At 40.4% G+C, this 23516-nt stretch overlaps 1 protein-coding gene and 1 long non-coding RNA gene across 6 annotated transcripts in view; one reads left to right on the top strand and one right to left on the bottom strand.

Annotated features, from left to right (window-relative positions):
* Nucleotides 1-23516, bottom strand: part of LOC122563903 (uncharacterized) — a 222279-nt gene that overhangs the window by 100410 nt on the left and 98353 nt on the right. The gene's annotated exons all lie outside the window — the stretch shown is intronic.
* The window catches only part of vmp1 (vacuole membrane protein 1), a 202626-nt gene that overhangs the window by 138681 nt on the left and 40429 nt on the right, over nucleotides 1-23516 (top strand). For all 5 annotated transcript variants that reach the window (XM_043718131.2, XM_043718127.2, XM_043718128.2 and 2 more), the window contains one exon: nucleotides 21521-21601. In XM_043718131.2, coding sequence (XP_043574066.1) covers nucleotides 21521-21601 — 81 coding nt within the window. The remainder of the gene's footprint in view (nucleotides 1-21520; nucleotides 21602-23516) is intronic.

Genomic DNA, 23516 nt, shown 5'->3' with positions numbered 1-23516 from the left:
CTTGAAATTTAGTTTTTTAATATTACGTACTTAGGTAACTAACTTTTAACCTGTGTATTTTGAATAATGTTTTGAAGATTTGTTTATTGTGTTATTATTCAAATCTTAGCTATCAAGGAAACATAACCAGAGAAGAGGGCCTGATACACAAATGGAGCAGAGACCACAGCCAGCCATGATCTCACTAAGTGGAGGAGCAGGCTTGAAACATCAAATGTCCTACACCTGCTCCTTTTGTATCTGGCCCCAGTAACCCTTGACTCCTTATCCATCAAAAATCTACTGAATGCAGTCTTGAATAAATTTAGGGACACAGCTTCCCCAACCTTCTAAGAAGGAAAATTTCATACTGTAATGATCCTTTTGAGAGAAAACAACTTTGCCTGTTTTAAAAAGGAGACCACTCATTCTTTGTAAGCTTGTTTACCTCCCATCAAGCAGAAATATCCCTGTGTATCTAACCTAATGTCCCCTCAAGAACCATTATATTTAAAATAAAAGCATTTGCATTTTTTTTTAATGTCCCTAGGAGCTATCAGTACATTAAATCAGACAACAAAATTCGCAACTGTCAGGTGTACAATTTCAATTTATTTGATTTTTTTGGATGAATGGTAAATTTTGCCAACACATCCTTTAATCTGCAGTCAAGGGCAACTAGACATGGGCAATAAATCCTGGCCCAGCAACAAAGCCCACATACCATGAATGAATGGAAGTTGTTCTAAGGAACAGTGAGAAAAGTGTCATTATGAAAGCCAGCTCCAGCATGCCCAAGAAACTAAACACAAAGTGCCACAGAAGAAGGCAAACACTTAGGGTAATCAGACCTTTACTGGTCTGGAAGTATCTCTACTGAGTTTCTCTCTGATATCCAAAGTTTACAAATGAGACTTCCAATGTATTTTGTCCCTCAACAGTTTGGTTCATCTATTTAAAAAGTACTTTATTTTGAAAAAACATTTTAAAATGCTAGTATTTCAGACTTGAAAAGTTGATGTTTGGTACATTTTTTGTGAATTGATAGAACCTGGAAGAATGTATAAAGACAAATAATTGTTCTTTGTAAAATTCCAAATAATTCTACTGGAATTTGCGCACAGTGCTCAAATGGGTCATTGGTATAATAGTCTTAGAATCAAGTAGTTTCCTGCTGCCAGTCATGACAGTTTCTTAGTTTTGAGGAAGGGTCACTTGACCCGCAATATTAACTCTGATTTCTCTCCACAGATACTGCCAGATCTGCTGAGCTTTTACAGCAATTTCTGTTTTTGTTTGACAAGTTTCACTCATGCCTTTCAATGTCATAATGACTAATCATAATCTGTGACACAATGCATTTGGTTTTTGCTTTTCTGGACCCGTGCAAAATTTTAAAAATCAGTATTGCTTAAAAATACACTTTTTGTTGAAGCTTTTTATTTTGCCCTCAGGGCTATTCACATAGTATAAATTTAAGGGGAAAACAAATCTTCATGCTGTATGCATAAAGAATGCTGCTTGATTGACAAGTGGGCTCTGGTAGATAAATGTGTTACCATGATAATTGACAATTAACTGCCAGATTGCATCACAGTATGGTATGGCAACTGCTCATCTCAAAAAAGAGAGTTGTGAACACAGCCCAGACCATCATGCAAACCAACCTTCCGTCCATTTACTCAATCTATACTTGCCGCTGCCTCTGGGAAGTAACTAGCATTATCAAAGACCCCTCCCACCTCAATTATACTCTCTTCTACACTCTTTTTATGAGCAAAAGATATAAAAGTTTGAATACACATATGAACAGATTCAAGAATAACTTCTTCCCTGCTGTTGTCAGACTTTTGAATGGATCTCAAATGTTAATGTTGAGCTCTCTCTCTCTCTCTCTCTCTGCATCTTCTCTGCGGCTGTAACGCTTATTCTGCACTCTGTTCTGCTACCCTGATGCACTTTGCATGGTACGACCTGCCTGTATACCTCGCAAAACAACACTTTTCACTGTATCTCGGTATGTGTTACAACATTAAATCAAGCTCAAAGTCAAAGGATTTGTTTAAATTTCAAACAAAGAAGGTTGAATCCTATTGGTTAAGGCATTGCTCTGAGTAAAGAAACAGCTTTCACCTGTTGAAACAAATGCAGCACATGTATATGTTCCTTCTATCTGCAAACAAAAGTGCCTGTTGTAGTAATACTGTATCTTCCAGTGCTTGCAAATGTGCCATACCACAAACCTGTGGTTAGCACTGCTGCCTCACAACGCCAGAGACCCGGGTTCAATTCCCGCCTCAGGCGACTCTCTGTATGGAGTTTGCACATTCTCCCCATCTCTGCGTGGGTTTCCTCCGGGTGCTCCGGTTTCCTCCCACAATCCAAAAATGTGCAGGTTAGGTGAATTAGCCATGCTAAATTGCCCGTACTGTTAGGTGAAGGGGTAAATGTAGGGGAATGGGCCTGGGTGGGTTGCGCATCGGTGGGTCAGTGTGGACTTGTTGGGCCGAAGGGCCTGTTTCCACACTGTAAGTAATCTAATCTAAAAACCTGACTGGCAATCCTAAATTGTGTTGCTTGTGTTGCTCTTGGATAGTAGCATTGTGGAATAGCTAGCTCCATCTATTTCTAAAATGTTAGAGATACTTTATTCTTCCAGGATAGTTGGAGGTATGCTGGGCACTTTAGAGGGCCAAAGGTGACATTTTTCCGGTCATTCCTGAATTTTCACAATATGCAGCAAGAAGTGATCTGGTCAATGTAGCCATTATCTGCAGGACAGCTTTGTGCCTTATTTCAGCATCAGGCTTTTAAGGTAAACAAGTGGCTTGAACCCTATTTATGATATTGCTGATGAGACCAATCTTAGTGTTTGGAACTGAAGATTCTCTACCACAAACTGACCTTCAATTGTTATAGAATCATTGAAATGTACCTCTACTTGTCAGAGTCATTGAAATGTACCGCACAGTAACAGATCCTTTGGTCCAATTTGTCCATGTTGACCATATATCCTAAATTAATCTAGTCCCATTTGCCAGCATTTGGCACACATCCCTCTTAAACCCTTCCAATTCATGGACCCATCCAGATGCCTTTTAAATGTTTTACCAGCCTCCACCACTTCCTCTGGCAGCTCATTCCATTCACACGCCACCCTCTGCATGAAGAAATTGCTCCTCAGTTCCTTTTTAAGCCTTTCCCCTCTCTCTCCAAATCTATGCCCTCTAGTTTTGGATTCCCCCACCCTTTGAAAAAGACCTTAGCTATTCACCCTATCTATGTGTCTCATGATTTTATAAACTTCTATAAGGTCACCCCTCAGCCTTCGCTCCAGGTAAGATAGCCCCAGCTTATGCAGCCACTCCCTTTAGTTCAAACCCTCCGATCCTCGCAACATCCTTGTAAATATTTTCTGTATCCTTTCAAGTTTCACAACATTTTTCCTATAGCAGGAAGACCAGAATTGAACGCATATTCCAAAAGTGACCTAACCTTTACAGCTACACCATGACCTCCCAATTTCTATTCTCAGTGCACTGACCAATAAAGGCAAATATAGCAAATGCTGCCTTCACTATCCTCTGTACCTGCAATTCCGCTTACAAGGAACTATGAACCTGCATTTCAAGGTCTCTTTGTTCAGCAATGCTCCCCAGGACCTTACCGCTAAGTTTATAAGTCCTGCCCTGATTTACCCTACCAAAATGCAGTACTTCACATTTATCTAAATTCAATTTCTTCTGCCACTCCTCAGCCCATTGGCCCATCTCATCAAGGTCCTGTTGTACTTTGTGGAAACCTCCTTCACTGTCCGCTACACCACCAATTTTGGTGTCATAGAACATTTGTTACAGCACAGTATAGGCCCTTCGGCCCTCGATGTTGCGCCGACCTGTCATACCAGTCTGAAGCCCATCTAACCTACACTATTCCATGTATGTCCATATGCTTGTCCAATGACGACTTAAATGTACTTAAAGTTGGCGAATCTACTACCATTGTAGGCAAAGCATTCCATACCCTTACTACTCTCTGAGTAAAGAAACTTACCTCTGACATCTGTCCTATATCTATTACCCCTCAATTTAAAGCTATGCTCCCTCGTGCTCGCCGTCACCATTCTCGGAAAAAGGATCTTCCTGTCCACCCTATCTAACCCTCTGATTATCTTATATGTCTCTATTAAGTCATCTCTCAACCTTCTTCTCTCTAACGAAAACAGCCTCAAGTCCCTCAGCCTTTCCTTGTAAGACCTTCCCTCCATACCAGGCAACATCCTAGTAAATCTCCTCTGCACCCTTTCCAAAGCTTTCACATCCTTATAATGCGGTGAACTGTACACAATACTCCAAGTGCGGCCGGAGTTTTGTACAGCTGTAGCATAACCTCATGGTTCCGGAACTCGATCTCTCTATTAATAAAAGCTAAAACACTGTATGCCTTCTTAACAACCCGTCAACCTGGATGGCAACTTTCAAAGATCTGTGTACCTGGACACCGAGATCTCTCTGCTCATCTACACTACCAAGAATCTTACCATTAGCTCAGTACTTTGCATTCCGGTTACTCCGATCAAAGTGAATCACCTCACACTTGTCCACATTAAACTCCATTTGCCACCTCTCAGCCAAGCTCTGCAGCTTATCTATGTCTCTCTGTAACCTACAACATCCTTCGTCACTATCCACAACTCCACCGACCTTAGTGTTATCTGCAAATTTACTAACCCACTCTTCTACTCCCTCATCCAGGTCGTTTATAAAAATGACAAACAGTAGTGGACCCAACACCGACGCTTGTGATACACCACTGGTAAATGGACTACAGGATGAACATTTCCCATCAACCACCACTCTCTATCATCTTTCAGCAAGCCAATTACTGATCCAAACTGCTATATCTCCCACAATCCCATTCCTCCGCATTTTGTACAATAGCCTACTGTGGGGAACCCTATCGAATGCCTTGCTGAAATCCATATGCACCACATCAACCAGTTTACTCTCATCTACCTGTTTGGTCACCTTCTCAAAGAACTCAATAAGGTTTGTGAGGCACGACCTACCCTTCACAAAACCGTGCTGACTATCCCTAATCAAATTATTCTTTTCTAGATGATTATAAATTCTATCTCTTTTATAACCTTTTCCAACATTTTACCAACAACTGAAGTGAGGCTCACTGGTCTATAATTACCAGGATTGTCTCTAGTCCCCTTCTTGAACAGGGGAACTATATTTGCTATCCTCCAGTCTTCTGGCACTATTCCTGTACACAATGATGATTTAAAGATCAATGCCAAAGGCTCAGCAATCTCCTCCCTGGCTTCCCAGAGGATCCTAGGATAAATCCCATCTGGCCCAGGGGACTTATCTACAGGATTTCTAATACCTCTTCCTTGTGAACCTCAATCACACCTAGTCTAGTAGCCTGTATCTCAGTAATCTCCTCAACAACATTGTCGTTTTCTAGAGACAGTACTGTTGAAAAGTATTCATTTAGTGCTTCCCCTATCTCCTCTGACTCCACACACAACTTCCCACTACTATCCTTGATTGGCCCTAATCTTACTCTCGTCATTCTTTTACTCCTTAAATACCTATAGAAAGCCTTAGGGTTTACCCTGATTCTATCCACCAACAACTTCTCATGTCTCCTCCTGGCTCTTCTGAGCTCTCTTTTTCGGTCTTTCCTGGCTACCTTGTAACCCTCAAGTGCCCTAACTGAGCCTTCACATCTTATCCTAACATAAGCCGCCGCCTTCCTCTTGACCAGAGATTCCACTTCCTTCGTAAACCACAGCTCCCACGCTCTACAGCTTCCTTCCTGCCTGACAGGTACATACTTATCTAGGACACACTGTAGCTTTTCCTTGAATAAGCTTCACATTTCTAATGTGCCTATCCCCTGCAGTTTCCTTCTCCATCCTATGCTTCCTAAATCTTGCCTAATCGCATCATAATTGCCTTTCCCCCAGCTGTAACTCTTGCCCAGTGGTATACACCTATACCTTTCTATCACTAAAGTAAACATAACAGATTTGTGATCGCTATCACCAAAGTGCTCACCTATTTCCAAGTCTAACACTTGGCCGGGATCATTACTCAGTACCAAATCTAATGTGGCCTCGCCCCTTGTTGGCCTATCTACATACTGTGTCAGGAAGCCCTCCTGCACACACTGGACAAAACTGACCCATCTATAGTACTCGTACTATAGTGTTTCCAGTCAATATTTGGAAAGTTGAAGACCCCCATGACAACTACCCTGTCTCTCTCACTCTTATCGAGAATCATCTTTGCTATCCTTTTCTCTACATCTCTGGAACTATTTAGAGGCCTCGAGAAAACTCCCAATAGGGTGACCTCTCAGTTCATGATTCTAACTTCAGCTCATACTACCTCAGTTGACGAGTCCCCAAACATCCTTTCTGCAACTGCAATACTGTTCTTGACCAACAATGCCACACCTCCCCCTCTTTTACCATCTTCTCTGTTCTTACTGAAACATCTAAATCCTGGAACCTGCAACAACCATTCCTGTCCCTGCTCTAACCATGTCTCCCGAATGGCCACAACATCAAAGTCCCAGGAACCAACCCATGCTGCAAATTCACCCACCTTGTTCCGGATGCTCCTGGCGTTGAAGTAGACACACTTCAAACCAACTTCTTGCTTACCGACTCATTTGCAGACTTACTAACCATACCTCCTTTATTCACATCCAAATCATTTACATAAATGACAACAAACAGTGGATCCAGCAGTGTACATATTGGAAGTACTACAATTCCATGTGCTACAGGATTGGCCTTACTGGTAAATTTGTAAGTATGCTTGAGCCATTTGTTCATTGTGCAAGCTTGAAATTGAAATAGAGCACGTTTAAAAACTATTCTGCAGGATAATGGTTATCTGATTAGATAATTTCTCAATGTACTTTGTACCAACTCATAAATGGCCCTAAAGCTGTCATTTTTGATCCTGAAAATTCTCCGACTACCTCAGATAAGCTATCTCAAAAGTTTGAGCAACAAGTAAAGCTAGCTGTATCACACAGCCGCAATGCAGTCGTAACAGAAGTGGTGTTCGTCACTGTGTACTACTTTCCAGCGAGAGATGTTTTACTTGCCTCACAAATGAGTAATGTCTATGAATTTCAGTGCCAGTGATGCCAGGTGTGTAGTCTGTATACCCCAAAGACTGAAGGTTATTTATCAAGCAGCATACCCTCTCAGCTTTATGCAACTAACAAGGTACTATCTATACCTGAACAACCTAAACATGTAAAGTTGCAACATAATGTCTGACATTAGATCCGATTCTTCATTTGGACAACGTTTGCATTGTATTCCTTTTGAGGATGTGAAGAATTGCCCTGAAAACAATTTAGGATTGTCATTTGAGCTCACAGTGTGACATATTTGCTTTTACTGGAAGCTACTTATTCTGATAAACAGGGCCTGTTCTTTGCAGACAGAAAGAATATGCACATGCATTGTGTCTTATTTTCAACACCTTAAAATTAATGAGTCATTGGGTTATTTCTCAGGGCCAATCAGAGTGAAACTGCCTGGTTTAAAATTTAAAGACAGTTAACTGCCGAGGCTATCACCATTAACTAGTGCATTCTCCATGGCAACATCTCTACCAATCAGAGTCCACTTGTAGTATACATGCTGGTTTGCCCCTTAAATTGTCCTGATGAGTGTGAGACAAAAATCATTCAACAAGTGTTTTTGTCTGTGCTGAATGTGCATTATCAAATGACTACTTTAAAATGAATTGTAGGATCATTTAGTCATACAGTGCACAGAGACCCTTTGGCCCATTGAGTTTGCACTGACAAAAACTACTCTAAATCTGCAATAGTCCCACTTTTCAGCACGTGGCCCATAACCTTGACTATTATGAGATTTCAAGTGCTCATCCAAGTACTTTTTAAACTTTGTTTGGCTTCCTGCCTCAACTGCCCTCACAGATGATGCATTCCAGATTCTCTCCAGCCCATGTCTGAAAACATTTTTTCTCAAGTTCCCTTTAAACCTCCTGCCTTTAACTTGAAAATTATGCCTTGTTGTTATTGACCTTCCAATTAAGGGGAATACTGCTTTCTATTTGCTCTCTCTAAGCTCCTTATCATCTTACACATCTCAGTCAGATCCCCTCTTAGCCATAAGTGCTCCAAAGAAAACCTGTGCTTATCCAGTTTCTCTTTATATCTGCTACATAAAATTCAACAAATGAAGCACCTCTTCTTCGCTAACCTGCTGTATCCCAGGCAACATCCTTGTGAATCACCTCTATACCCTCCCTGGTTCAATCATATCCTTCCTGTGGTTTGTTGATCAGAACGTCTCACAGTATTACAGTGAAGCCTAACCAAAGTCTTATACAGGTCCTGCACAATCCCTCTGCTTTTATCTCTGCCAGAATTAATAAAGCATGTGTCCCTCATGCTTTTTTAACCACTCTATTTAATATATCCTGCCATCTTCTGGGAACTGTGGACAAGCATCCTAAGATCCCTTTGTTCCTCTGAACTTCCCAGTGTCCTGCCATTCATTGTGCTTCCTTGTCTTGTTACTTTTTCTAAAGTGCATCACTTCACACTTATCAGGGTTAAATGTCATCTGTCACAGATCTGTCTATCTGACCAATTTATCAACATCTTCATGAAACCTAAGACCTCAGTCCTCGCTGGCCAATCTTTGTGCCATCTGCAAGCTTAGTTATTGTCCCATTAGCCTGCCACATGTTTTCTTTATAATGTTTATATATATCGTGACTAATAAAAGCTGAGAACTGATCCCTGTGGTACGTGACTGGACACTAGCCTTCAGTCTCTCAAATAGCCTTCTACCACCACCATAGTCGTCTTCCAATACAAATAAGCTAATTTTGAATCCAACTTGCTAGGTCATCCTGGATCCCATGTGCTTTTATCTTCTTTATCAGTCTCCCATGTACGACCTTGTCGGAGGCTTTGTTGAATTATTTAATTAAGGAAGCTGCCTTGATTTTTGTTTTTAAATTGCCATACTTGGTAGTTTTTGAGAGGTTTTGATAGTATTTGAGGAAAAACAACAGTAATTGATTGTGCTCCTAGTTTCTATCAGGTAAACCTCCCTGAAACTTAGGGTTAGACTAAGATCAGATTTGCCTGTGATGTTCTTTGTGGTTGTGCAGCTGGCCAAAATTCAGTTTCAGACTTGAGCATAGAAAGTGGCAAATTGGGCAAAATACTTGACAACTGCTATAATCCCTCTAATAATAATTCCATCAGGAATCTGTTTGAATAGAAAATTGACCATAAAGAGCTCAACTAAAGTCACATTTTAAATAGTAGGCTAGAGGAGTTCACCATCATTCTTGTTCCACCACTCTGCAATTTGTAAGGTAAACTTGAAGATATTTTTTCCCAGTTGCTAAGATGACATATTAATGCCTTTATCTGTTAGTTGCTAAAAAAACAACCAGATTTTCTTACACAATTAAGGATTTATTATCAAAATAAAACTTATTCAATAAAGATCCAGCATTTGGTTACCTTGTATAGTAATTTTGAAACACAAATGCCTATCTGTCTAATTATCTCCAAAAGCACATTGATAAAAACACACTCTCTTCAAAAAAAGAGGAGAGCAATATTTTCTTCTGAAATTGGCATTCTTAAAAATAGTCCAATGAATTATTCTTCAAGTTAAAAGGCATTGAATGTTCTGAAGTCTTGCTCTGATTTTCTAGCACACATGAGCAAGTCACTAATCGTGTACGATTGTCACTGAAATCTTGGAGACACAGTTTGCTCATAAAATACAATTTTGAGATATTTATTCAATCGCTCTTTCAAAAGAACACAGATTTCACCCTGAACTGATATAAAGGAGCTTATTTTCAGAAATGGAAGAGATCAGCTGGGTAGCTTGTTTTATTGCCAGCTTTCCTCCAACTTAGCTGATTCTTAAGCTTTTTCTCCAAATGAACCAGCTCTCCAAGCCTGTCTCTAGTCAAAACTTAGACCCAGGAGGATTTTTTAGACAAGCAAACAGTTATCACCAGTCATGTGCTTTTTGGAAAATCTTACAGTCATAGAGATGTACAGTGTGGAAACAGACCCTTCGGTCCAACCCGTCCATGCTGATCAGATATCCCAACCCAATCTAGTCCCACCTGCCAGCACCCGGCCTATATCCCTCCAAACACTTCCTATTTATATACCCATCCAAATGCCTCTTAAATGTTGCAGTTGTACTAGCCTCCACCACTTCCTCTGGCAGCTCATTCCATACATGTACCACCCTTTGTGTGGAAAAAGTTGCACCGTAGGTCTCTCTTATATCTTTCCCCTCTCACCCTAAACCTATGTCCTCTAGTTCTGGACTCCCCCACCCCAGGGAAAAGACTTTGTCTATTTATCCTATCCATGCCCCGCGTAATTTTGTAAACCTCTATAAGGTCATCCCTCAGCCTCCGATGCTCCAGGGAAAACCGCTCCAGCTTGTTCAGCCCCTCCCTATAGCTCAAATCCTCCAACCCTGGCAACATCCTTGTAAATCTTTTCTGAACCCTTTCAAGTTTCACAACATCTTTCCGCTATCCTATCTACCTGAGACTCCACTTTAAAGAAGCTATGAACCTGTACTCCAAGGTCTCTTTGTTCAGCAACACTCCCTAGGACCTTACCATTAAGTGTATAAGTCCTGCTAAGGTTTGCTTTCCCAAAATACAGCACCTTGCATTTATCTGAATTAAACTCCATCTGCCACTTCTCAGCCCATTGGCCCATTTGGTCAAGATCCCATTGTAATCTGAGGTGACTTTCTTTGCTGTCCACTAGACCTCCAATTTTGGTGTCATCTGCAAACTTACTAACTGTACCTCTTATGCTCGCATCCAAATCATTTATGTAAATGACAAAAAGTAGAGGACCCAGCAGTGATCCTTGTGGCACTGCACTGGTCACAGGCCTCCAGTCTGAAACCAACCTTCTACCACCACCCTCTGTCTGCTACCTTTGAGCCAGTTCTGTATCCAAAGGGCTAGTTCTCCCTGTATTCCGTGAGATCTAACCTTGCTAATCAGTCTCCCATGGGGAACCTTATCGAATGCCTTACTGAAGTCCATACAGATCACATTTCCCACTCTGTCCTCATCAATCCTCTTTGTTACTTCCTCAAAAAACTCAATCAAGTTTGTGAGGCACGATTTCCCACGCACAAAACCATGTTGACTATCCCTAATCAGTCCTTGCCTTTCCAAATACATGTACATCCTGTCCCTCAGGATTCCCTCCAGCAACTTGCCCACCACTTACATCAGGCTCACTGGTCTATAGTTCCCTGGCTTGTCCTTACCACCCTTCTTAAACAGATTATTTAAGAAAAATCATCAGTGTCCACAGTGAACTTTAAATGATCGCTTTGAACAAGTCACTTGAGGTATGTACTCAAAACTTGAAATAAGTTCCTTTTTCCGTCATCCTTCAAAATGCAATTCCTTCAAAAAGTGTCTTTGTAACAGTGAAAATTCTTTCAGATCAGGTAAGTAAATTTTCAAAAACTCAAATCAGTTTGCCAAACCCATATAGGACACTTGTAGGGCTAAGTGATTTAGTATAGTATGACATCTGACAAGTTTCTAGACATGTCTAAGCATCAGTAATGTGCATTATGTGCCAGACGCAATGGAATTCCCAATATCTGGTGATTAGCTGAAACGTGTGATTTGAAGCATGTCAACAGTTGAAGGTCTAGAACTGGATTATCATTCTCTTACTCATCGGTCCTCTGGTAGCGCATTCCATACATGCACCACCTTCTGCATGAAAGCATTGCCCTTTGGGTCCCTTTTATATCTTTCCCCTCTCACGATAAACCTATGCCATCTAATTTTGGACTCCCCTACCCCGGTAAAAAAAGACTTTGGCTATTCATCATGCCCCTAATGATTTTATGAACTTCTGTAACGTGACCCTTCAGCCTTGGATGCACCAGGGAAAATAGCCCCAGCCTGTTCAGCCCCTCCCTATAGCTCAAACCAGACATCCCTGGCAAAGTCCTTGTAAATCTTTTCTGCACCATTTTAAGTCTAACGACATCTTTCCTAAGTCAAATGAACTTCCTTGTATTTTCAAAATTGTTAGTGCTTTCAGTTTAATCTTCTAAATTGTCCTTAAATATAAACATCAATACTTAATTCTTTCAAATGATCTGTGATTTGTACTGTTTTATTTAGTGTAGAAGACAATGATGTGGCTTGCTCCCTGTGTGAGTTCCATAATCTTAAAAAAGTGAAAGGAGCAATCTGTAGCAGAAATGGAAAAACTGTTGTTTTGTAGTTGTAACGAGGAATTTGAATCTGTATTGACAATGTTTTGTGAAACTTGGAATATTTTTGTTCATTTGGCAAACACTTTTGAAAACTCTCACAATATGAACTGAGTTATGTGTTTTAGTTAATGAGGAACAGCTGCAATATGCGTAAGACTGGAGCATTCTCTGAACCTTTGCTGCACCCTATGAAGTGTGGTTTTGTCTAGGAGGATCATGTGACTTCTGTGAAATCTCCTCCATTTCCAGTAACCGTTTGGACAGGGATGAGTCAGAACAAAACCAGCTTCCTCTAACCACAAAATTGTTCACGAATTTGTCAACGTGGACTTTAGAAGTTTATAGTAGTTAGCTGGAACTTCTGTGGTGAGATTGCATCAGCAAGGCCATAAGAAGGCTTCCTGCTATTAAAGTATATTACTTGTCTGGAACAATCCCATCATTGGACTTTGCAGAGCACAATTTCCTTGTACTGTTGCTTTCTGGCAATTGTTTCCTGAAGTCTTGCTTCCTGGATCCTTTAAAGATGAGAATTTTCTCTTACTTGAAAATGTTACGAGGCTATGGAAATGCTGTTACTTTAAACCAGCTTGAATGCAAAAGTTACTTTATCTTTAAATAGTGCCTAATATTCTGCTCTTAAAAATAAAAATTGACTTGGCCCGTTAGCCATGGTGAAATTTGGTGTCACGCTTTGTCCAGGTCAGGGTCACCAGTTGCTCTTGGCATTCTTGATATTTATCCTTTTTTAAAATTGATTCACTGTTTTGTGGCTGCTTCACTTTTTATGGGTCAAAATCCTGGAACTTTATTCTAAACAGAAATGTGGGTGTATCTATCATCACTGCCACCTAACAGTCCTCCTCCCACCCCCTCTCTCGACTCAACAGTGCCCTCCCCCCACAAAAAAGAACAAATTTGTAATTTTAGCACGTTTATCCTCTTTAGTAGTTTCTCCTGATTATATGGATGGTAACAGCATTCACCTTTTGGATCACTGAGACATGCATTCAAACTCTATTTGATGGACCTGTATGGATGGACCCATATTTTCTTGCGTGTGTACGCGTGCATGTACGTATGCAAAAGGATAAAAGAGGCTATAACATATTGGAGTATAACTATGTTAGAGCAGAACACAAAGTTTCTGTTACAGCTTGGATATTTGCGTCCCTATTTCTTGATTTTGGATATTTTAAAAAAATCATCATTGAACTAGCAAACCAAATAAAAAGACTTTGAGACTGGTAGTGTTGCGACCACCAACTTTGCTAAAGTTGCCTAATCTGGCATAGATCAGAGTCAAACTAACATTCTTGTAGCGCTGATAGTTTTAGAATCAGAGATGGCAGCAGCAGCAGGAGGAGATTGGAGGCGGTAGTATCAGTGGCAGCAAGCACTCCACTCCTCCTGCAACTCCAAGCTGTGGCTTGGCTTGCATGGGGATAAGTCTTAAATAAGACTTTTAACATCTGGACATTGCTCAGTCCTTTTGATTTTGTTTCCTTTATTTCTGTTGTATTTCTTATTCCAGTTTCGTAGTCTGGTGTGTACGCTGACTACGAAACTATGTACGCTTCGTAGTCAGCGTACACACCAGCGGACTATGTACGCTGTTCATTGAATTCCTGTATTCCTATACTGGAGTATGTGTGACAATTAAATCTAATTCTAAAATCTAAAAATCTAATCTGTATGGCTCAGCTGCATAGTGAATAAAATGCATGAACAGATTGGGAGACCTAAACACAGAACCTCTGCAAGAATAGAGATTATTTCTTATTACTTTTACCATGAGGTATTGGTAAGCAAATGTGTATGCCATACAATTAAATGCTAAGAATTTAGAGTTAAGAGGAAGGGTAATTAACTGAATGCACTAACATGTTTAAGCATGAAACATTAAGAAGTTGGTTCCACCTATATAATAACCACATAACCAGTTTGATCTTGAACGTGTCATTGAAGGTGATACGGGTTATACCTCAGTATAATTGCTTTCCTCCCTCCTCAATATTCTTTAAATCTCTCTCTCTCTCTCTCTCTCTCTCTGTGTCTGTCTCTGTCTGTCTCTGTCTGTCTCTGTCTGTCTCTGTCTGTCTCTGTCTGTCTCTGTCTGTCTCTGTCTCTCTGTCTCTCTCTGTCTCTCTCTGTCTCTCTCTGTCTCTCTCTCTCTCTCTCTGTCTCTCTCTCTCTCTCTCTGTCTCTCTCTCTCTCTCTCTCTCTCTCTCTGTGTCTCTCTGTCTCTCTGTCTCTCTCTGTCTCTCTCTGTCTCTCTCTGTCTCTCTCTGTCTCTCTCTGTCTCTCTCTGTCTCTCTCTGTCTCTCTCTCTCTCTCTCTGTCTCTCTCTCTCTCTCTGTCTCTCTCTCTCTCTCTCTCTCTGTCTCATTGAAAATACTTACTCAAAGTTGAGGAAAGAAATGAGGAAGAAGAAATAGAGATAGGAAACATCTGCGTTTAGAAAGCTAAGTAGGTGCACAAAGAACAAAGAATTTCAAATCCCTGAGAGCAACTCCATAGTTGCAGTTGAACACCTGTGTATAAAGATTGACTAACATTTTGCAGTTTGAGCACATTTTTAGGCTTCAAACAATAGAGACAAAACAAAAGTATTTCAGCAAGGTTAGGTGACTTTCAAGGTTACATGACTCTTACATAAAGTCAAAGATTAGGTAATAGACTACAAACTGGAAGTGAAATGATTCAGTACTTAATGATAATCATAAAATGTTCCATAACCTGAGAAGTACGTTTAAAATGATAAATATGTACGATATAGATAATTTCATAGATTTATTCTCTCTAGTGTAAATAGGACGAATCACAGATTTTGGATTGGAAGAGAATATGTAATATTAGATTTGCAACATCAATCATTCTGTAAAATGAAACAATCTGGGGGAAGTAATCAAATGTTTTGAAAATCTGAAAAACTGTTTCAGTTTGCAGCATGAATCACTTGTAGAACTAATCTGGTGAAGAGGATTATGATGGTCTCCATTCCTTTTATAAGGCAGAAAATTTTGATTGAATGATAATGGAGGTGTATTCAGATAATGGAGGTGTATTCAGAGGATGAAGCTCTTGCACCCTAACTATCTTAGAATTCTTTAGATGAGTGACTCAGCAAAACCTTGCAAGGTAGTCAGCAATACATTACACATCTGGCCAACTGGGACACATTAGACTCATAAGGTTAATAACTACAACTATTGGGAGTGTGTGGTTTCTCGTGTTCTCTTTTGGTACAGAATAAACGTGGTTTTAAAAAAAATTTGAATAACTGAAATAGTTTCCATGAATGGGGGCAAGTTTATGCAGTTGGATTTTATTTTGCAGATGGTTTTTTTAGATTAGATTAGATTCTCTACGGTGTGGAAACAGTTCCTTCGGCCCAACAAGTCCACACCGACCCACCGAAGAGTAACCCATCCAGACCCATTTCCCTCTGACTGATGCACCTAACACTATGGGCAATTTAGCATGGCCAATTCACCTGACCTGCACATCTTTGGACTTTGGGAGGAAACTGGAGCACCTGGAGGAAACCCATGGAGGCACTGGGAGAACGTGCAAACTCCACACAGACAGTCGCCCGAGACTGGAATCTAACCTGGGACCCTGGTGCTGTGAGGCAGCAGTGCTAACCACTGAGCCATCGTGGTAGATTTGAAAATTTTATAGACTACCCAAGATGCAGCCCTTGATGTGAATGGTTTTGCCTCTGAGCAGCAAAATCATCATAAACTTAGATATTGAATTTGTTGCAACTGATCTGATGTGTTGCATTGATTATTGCATCTATATATATATTGATCTCTGCTATGAGGTGTCTAATGGAAGATTTGAGATTCCAAAGAGGAAAGGAGACTCTTGGGCAAAATGACTCCAAGGTGTACTTGTGCACCTCTTGAGAAGCATTGGGTACAGGTTTAGCAGCAGGTCATCAGCTTATCCTTGTCAAATGTGGTTATTAGAGTCATTGTATCATAAAAAGAGTTTGTTCAGCGCAACAGGTCCATATCTCCTCTCTGATGCAAGATTTGCAGGAGATCTAATATTTTTTATGTAGAAAAGGAATATTAATGCTTTTATGTGAATCACAATGCGTTCATTTTGATAACGATATGCAATGCACGTCACCAGAGTGATATAATAGTTTAAAGACTTTAAATATTAGGACAAATTAGGTAAACTTAATAATATTCCCTTTGTGTTTGAGTTTGGAGTTGGTGGTCTATCAAATGTATTTAAAATTATGAAGCAGTTTAATAAGTTGGATAGAAAAACAATTTTCACCTAGTATCTTTTGTATCCTTCCGTGGCTCAACATCATTTTTTTTTCTAATGCTGCTGTGAAGCATCTTGGGATCCATCATTACACTAAAAAAAATGTTCTATCAGTGCAGTGTCTCAAAATCAGCAAGTTTGGGATCAAGTTTGCATTTGATCTCAAATCTTGTCAGTTTTGGACTAGGTTTGGGTCGAGCGGAATCAGGTGAGGGTCAAGGATTGCTTGGATCACTGGAAAAGATGGACATGCAAAGCTGATGAATCATAAGCTCGCCATCAACTTACCAAATGGTGGTGTGGGCTGGAAGGATTGAATGTGCTACTCCTGCTCCTAATTCATGTTTTGATTGTTGGCATACTGTAGCGATATAGCATCTTGCCAAACAATCCAATAAATTATTTTGCTATTCTAATAATAGTTAAAATTCATCCGTGGAAGTTTAAAATGTCCAGTTTTGGGACAATACCTCAAATTTGACTATTTGAAAATAGATGATGTATACGTAGTGAGGAAATTTAGAACCGAGAAGCATAATGTTAAAGTTAGGGGCAGCCCATTTGGGAGTGAACAATCAGTTTTTTCTTCATGTTAAGAGCAATGGAAATTTAAAATTCTGTTGCCCAATAGGCTGTGTATCCTGGAATAATTGATATTTTCAAGGGTGTTATTAATAGTGGTTTTATTTGTTTGTTTGGCGAGGATAACAAGGGAAATTGACCAAATATTAGTAAATGGAAATGTAGCACAGACCAGCCATGATCTAATTGCACAGGCTTAGTGGTCTATATGAAAAGGTATCTCTAGATATCTTAATTTTATCACTTAAAAGGCATATGATAATATATTGAATCGAAGCATATTGAACAGACTGCCTCTGTTTTCTCTTTTTTTTTTATTTTGTAAGCCAAAGGCAACATTAATCCCATATAACAATGGGCTGAATTTTCCCAAAGATTGGATATCTGCAGGCTTTCCTCACAATTTTATGTTGCTCACCTCATGAATTATGCACAATGATACCACTGTTGTGCTGCCTTGAGCTCATGCTGGCAAAACATTCGTCAGTGCCAGGATCATCCAGAGTTCATGGTGCAAGTGCCATATGTAAACTTCAGCTGCACACTGTCAAATGCTATCAACCTAGTCTGAAGTAGCTACTCAGGTCAATTTGGTATCCACCCTCTGGAGGGTCTGTGCTCCACAAGCTCCATTGTTACCATCTTCTCTCTGCTACCTTGCACTCACTCAAACTTTGCCATTGCAGCCACCTCCCGCCAAAGCTAATGATCTATCACTCTCTCTGTTGCATCCTCCCTCAGTGGCTCTCTCACACCCACCCTTTAAACTACTGACCTTTCCAGCCACAGTGCTTCCTATTCACTCACTCTGAACACGTCATCCTCTCTCCTGACTGGTGACAGTCCAGCGCTTTGACTAACCATAGTCCCCCATGACTATTCATTGCTGCCAAACATGACAAACAGCCTGGCTGGCTGACTGCATTAAAATGCAAGGCAAGACAGATGTCATGACCATCTTGACAATGATAAATTTGTTTTTCAGTTCTTGCCATTTTTCCCCAACTGACTTGCCATTGCCCACATTGATCACAGCCTGGGAAAATTCAACTATGTGTGACTAAAATAAGGAGTAAACTTGTTTCTAACTGCTTAATTTTGCTAAGCTTGTTGCTTTATGTTATCCTTTTCCCCTTCTCTAACTGTATATTTCAAAACTGTTGAGAATTTTGAAGATATTTCCACTTTTGGAATCATCAAAGGCTTAAACTGTCTGGAGTCTTTTTTTTGTTATACAACTACTTAATAGTTGCACAGAGCTCGGCTAAAAATGGTTGACCCAAGCTTAAGCATTCAAAGTCATTCATTTTCTTATGGGATGGCAGAGGAAGAAATGTTTAATGGAAGGGTTGATCTTAAGAATGAGGTTTGCACATACAAAGCTGAGACTGCATGTTACTAAATATTATTGATCTCTTCACACAAGGCCAAAATGCCCATTTTAAATTTAAGAGTTTCCAAGATGGTTTCTACTTTTAAAATGCACTCAGAATTGCAAAGTCCTAAATTACAATTGTTCTCCATTGGGGAGCAAACCAGAGCAAATACAGCAACTTCAAATAGATGTTGTGATTCAATGGATAAGTCATTTCAAGGACAAGCGTATCTTCCATTAGAGTCATATGGGCCCCCAAACCCCCCCCCACCCCCCGGCAGCCCACCCCACACTCTCACCACCCTCTGGGCGAAAAAGCAGCCCCCCCAGGTCTCTTCCACGTCTTTCCCCTCTCACCCCAAACCCATTAGCTTGCTCTCTTCACAAAGAAAGCTGAAGAAAGTATGTGACTGACATCATTGAGATATTGTTTGCATTATGAAACATGTTGCCTCCTATCCTGTGTTTGTTGTAAAAGGCATTTAAACCATAAGATTGCCACTATTTAGTTGCTGTTACCTAATTAATCTCATTATCGTGATTACTTTCTCAAAACTTCTGATAAGACATGGGAGCAGAAGTAGTTCAACCACTGGGTTTGCTCCAATCTTTCATGATATTGTAGTTGATCTGATGATCCTCAACTTTGCTTTTCTTGCCTTTTCCCCATAACCCTTGAGTTCCTTGCTGTCTAAAGATTTACCTCAGCGTTGAATATGCTTAACAACTCAACTCTGTGGGTCTCTGTGATAAAGAATTCCTCAGATTCATTGCGTAAATATCCTGCACTCTGAGCCGCAAACTAAATATTTCAAAATTAGAATCTAAACTTCTTATATTGGAACTTGAATGAACATTAGAAATATACATTTTTATTTAATTAGTATGATTGCTTTCTAAGGGTAGATAGACAACTTCAAGTGACAGCTGGAAATTTACATTTCGGACTTCCTCAACAAGCTTGATGATGATTGAGTATGTTCAGTACTAGCCATGCAATTTGTAAAGAAAATAAAAATACTTTTGATTTCCCAGACTTTTAGTAAAATATGACCAACAATGTTGCACAGATCCTTGTAGACTTTAAAATATATTGTTTTAAAAATATATACATTCCAAACAGTTATTGAATCAATTGAATATTGCAGGTTACAAGTAATTTATGCAGATACAAAATTTTATGTAATTTGAATCAAAAAAATAGTGAAAAATATACAAATTGTGAGGGCTGAAAATAGTTCAAGTGTGATAGTAAACAGTTAGTGACTGATGGAGAAACATAAGGGAAAAGTTATCGACGTGAAATATTAATTCTGTTTCTTCCAAAGTGTTGTCTGACCAAGTATTTCCAACATTTTTATGCTTTGAGTTACGACTGAGACTGGTCTTTGTGTGTCAAGAGTGTAATGCTGGAAAAGCACAGCAGGTCAGGCAGCATCTAAGGAGCGGGAGAATCGATGTTTCGGACATGAGCCCTTCATCAGGAATAAGGCTTGTGGGTTGGGGCTGAGAGATAAATGGGAGTGGAGTGGGGTTGAGTGGGGAAGGTAGCTGGGAAAGCATTAGGTGAATGAAGGTGAGGGAGAAGATAGGTCGGGGGGGGGAATGATAGATGGGTCCGGAGGGCTGTGCTGAATTGGAGGCTTGGGACTGAGATAATTTGGGGGGAGGGCAAATGAGGGAGCTGTTCAGCCACGGGGTGATGGGATATATGGGTGTGGGTGTCCCTGAGATGTTCTCTGAAATGATCTGCAAGAAGGCATCCTGTCCCGCCAATGTAGAGGAGACCACACCGGGTGCAACGGATGCAGTAGATGACATTGGTAGAGGTACAGGTGAATTTCTGATGAATGTGGAAGGATCCCTTGGGGTCTTGGATGGAGGTGAGGGGAATGATGTGGATGCAGGTTTTGCACTTCCTGCAGTGGCAGGGAAAGGTGCCAGGAGTGGGGTGTGGACCTGGTGAGGGAGTTGTGCAGGGAATAGTCTTTTCAGAATGCTGATAGGGGTGGGAGGGAAATATATCTCTAGTGATGGGGTCCATTTGGAGGTGGAGGAAATGGCAGAGGATGATGCGTTGTATGCAGAGATTGGTTGGATGGAAGATGGGGGCGGGGGGGGGGTTCTGTCCTTATTGCGTTGGGAGGGGTGAGGATCAAGGGAGGTGGTGCATGAAGTGGAGGTGATGCACTGGAAGGCATTGTCAATCACATGGGAAATGAAGTTGCGATCATAGAAGGAGGCCATCTGGGACTTTTGAGGTGGAATTGGACATCCTGGGAACAGATGTGGCTGAGGCAAAGGAATTGGGAATAAGGGATGGTGTTTTTACAGGAGGTAGGGTGGGAGGAGATGTAGTCTAGGTAGCTGTGGGAGTCAGTGGGATTGTAGTCTATGTCTGTGGTTAGTCCGTCACCAGAAATGGTGATGGAGAGGTCCAGGAAGGGGAGGGAGGTTTCCAAGAGAGTCCAGGTGGATTTGAGTTTAGATCAGAATGGTGCTGGAAAAGTACAGCAGGTCAGGCAGCATCAGGGATGAAGGGCTTTTGCCTGAAATGTTGATTTTCCTATTCCTTGGATGCTGCCTGACCTGCTGTGCTTTTCCAGCACTACTCTGATCTAAACTCTGGTTTCCAGCATCTGCAGTCCTCACTTTTGCCCAGGTGAATTAGAGGTCAAACAAAAGGTAAGGCAAAGGAATTACTGCTTCACTCAAACCTAAAACCACCTCAGCCAGAAGATTCCAATATTATGTTCCACGTGATGTAAAATCATGGGACCTGCCAGTGGTTGGCTTTGCACCTTTTGGCTGAAGTACTCTCAGGAATGTGATTGCAATCTGGTCACCAAATATAAATCCTAGCTATGCATTGAGACAGAAGCAGTAAAACAGACCTTGCAAAGTTAGACATCTCTCTTTAAGATTTTTATGAAGAGTTTTTTCTGTTCTTCCTGCTCAAGGATCTTCCGAACCGAGCAAAGCTGGCTGTTCAGCACCTGGTGCAAAAAGTTGGATTCTTTGGAATCTTGGCCTGTGCCTCGGTAAGTCAAAGGTAGAATTTAATAAGCGCAGATTGTTTTGTGTTGTGGAGTGGAAGGAAATAGTATTCCTATGGAGTTGTATCCTGTCCTGGGCTTTTCAGAATGCTCCACATTAATTTGACATCGTCAGTCATTTTACGCAAACAAGAATTAAATGAGTGATTAGTTGATCTATTTTTGCTGTTGATGGAGAAAGAATGATGACCAGAGAGAACATCCTGTTCTTAAAATATTTGACATGGAATAGGCAGTCAGGGCCCTAACATGCAAGTCTGGAAGTTGACGCTTTCAATCATGCATTCTTCCAGTTCTGCACTGAAGAATTGGTTTAGATTTATGGTGAAGTGTTAAATGCATGTGGGCCATAAAGTGATAAAGTGGCTTGAGTCTGATTTCCGCATGCATCTTTGATGTTAGCAATGACCAATGCTTAAGAAAGTGAAACACGTTATCATCTGTCCTTTCCTCTATTGTTCTGTGGCACAGATTATTATAACCCACATTTATCTCACTTGTTTCTTAAATCATGGATATCGCAATTCCAGAGTGTATATTGATGTTGTGATGGGGCTTAAAATGTTTTTTTAAAAAAAATTAGTTTTCAAAAATAAATTAAAGGAAGAGTGCTATTTTGTGAATGCTTGTTGTAGTTTCAAACGTACTTTGAACAAAATGCGATTGTTGCTAATATCTCTTCTGTTGTAAACACGAGTTGAGAAATTTGAGTGGATTCTATAAAACTGTCAAATTTTCAGTCTTAGTTGAATTGAACCAATTTTCTCTTTCACCAACTACCATGGTAAGAAAACTAATTTAGGAAATTAAATGTATGGTCTTTTTGCTCCCACATTTCCTACTGCACCACCGTATTTTTGTGTCACAGAGCAAGAGGGGACAAGACTGAAACCATGACTTCCCGTTTTCTTTGATAATATATACTTACTTTCTCGATTTGCATCCACAGGAGATGACAAAAAGAGAAAAATTAACTATGTGGGAGATGAAAAGTCTAAAGCTTATTCTATCACTTTATGGTGCATTCTCTCTCCAATACCATGTCATCTAAGCCTGGGAGAATCTTATGTTGTTGAAAATGTCACCATCTAGAATGAGATGTAATAGATCCTGTCCGCATATTCCCAAGTCAAGACTTGTAAGAGCAGAAAGGCTTCCCTGGCCATAAAAGCATAGGAGCAGGAGTATATCATGGCTGATCCATAATTGAATATTAATGACTTTGTTGAAGGAGGTGAATGTACTATCGCCACGTTTATGGATGAAGCATAAGTAGGTGGGAAGGCAAGTAGTGAGGATTACACATATGCAAAGGGATATAGTCAGGTTAGGTGAGTGGGCAAAACAGGGCAGATGAAGACCATTCAGCATATTCTGAGAAAATAGGAGATTATGCATTTTGGCAGGAAGATGGAAAAGCTAGATATTATTTAAAGAGGAAGGACTGCAGACTAACCCTAACCCTAACCCTAACACAAGAGAGATTCAGGGTCTTTGAGCATTAATCAGAAAATGCTAGTGTCCAAGCTCAGTAGGTTATAGGGTTGGCAAATGGACTGTTAGCCTTTATGGTGTGAAGAGAATCGTGTATCAAAATAAAGAACTCTTTCTAAACTATACAAAGCAGTAATCAGACCACACTTGGAGTGCTGTGAATAGTTGTGGTCCCCTTACCAAAGGAAAGATATACTGGCACTGGAGGCAGTCCAGAGAAGGTTAATTAGGTTGATTCTGGGTTTGGAGGGATTTTCATGAGGGGAGTTTGGGCGTGGATTTATTGGAATGAGTAGGGGGCATACAGAGTCAGGGGTCACCCATTTAAGTCAGAGATGAGGAGGATAATTTTATTCTAACGGTAGTGAACCCATGGAATTCTTTATAGTGGAAGGCTGCAGAGGCT

The sequence above is a fragment of the Chiloscyllium plagiosum genome, unplaced genomic scaffold (assembly GCF_037043375.1).
Source record: "Chiloscyllium plagiosum isolate Xiang-an unplaced genomic scaffold, Cpla_swu_hap1 HiC_scaffold_31, whole genome shotgun sequence".
NCBI classification, from domain to species: domain Eukaryota; kingdom Metazoa; phylum Chordata; class Chondrichthyes; order Orectolobiformes; family Hemiscylliidae; genus Chiloscyllium; species Chiloscyllium plagiosum.
Note: the sequence above shows the minus strand (reverse complement) of the source record. Positions and strands in the feature narration are given on the sequence as shown.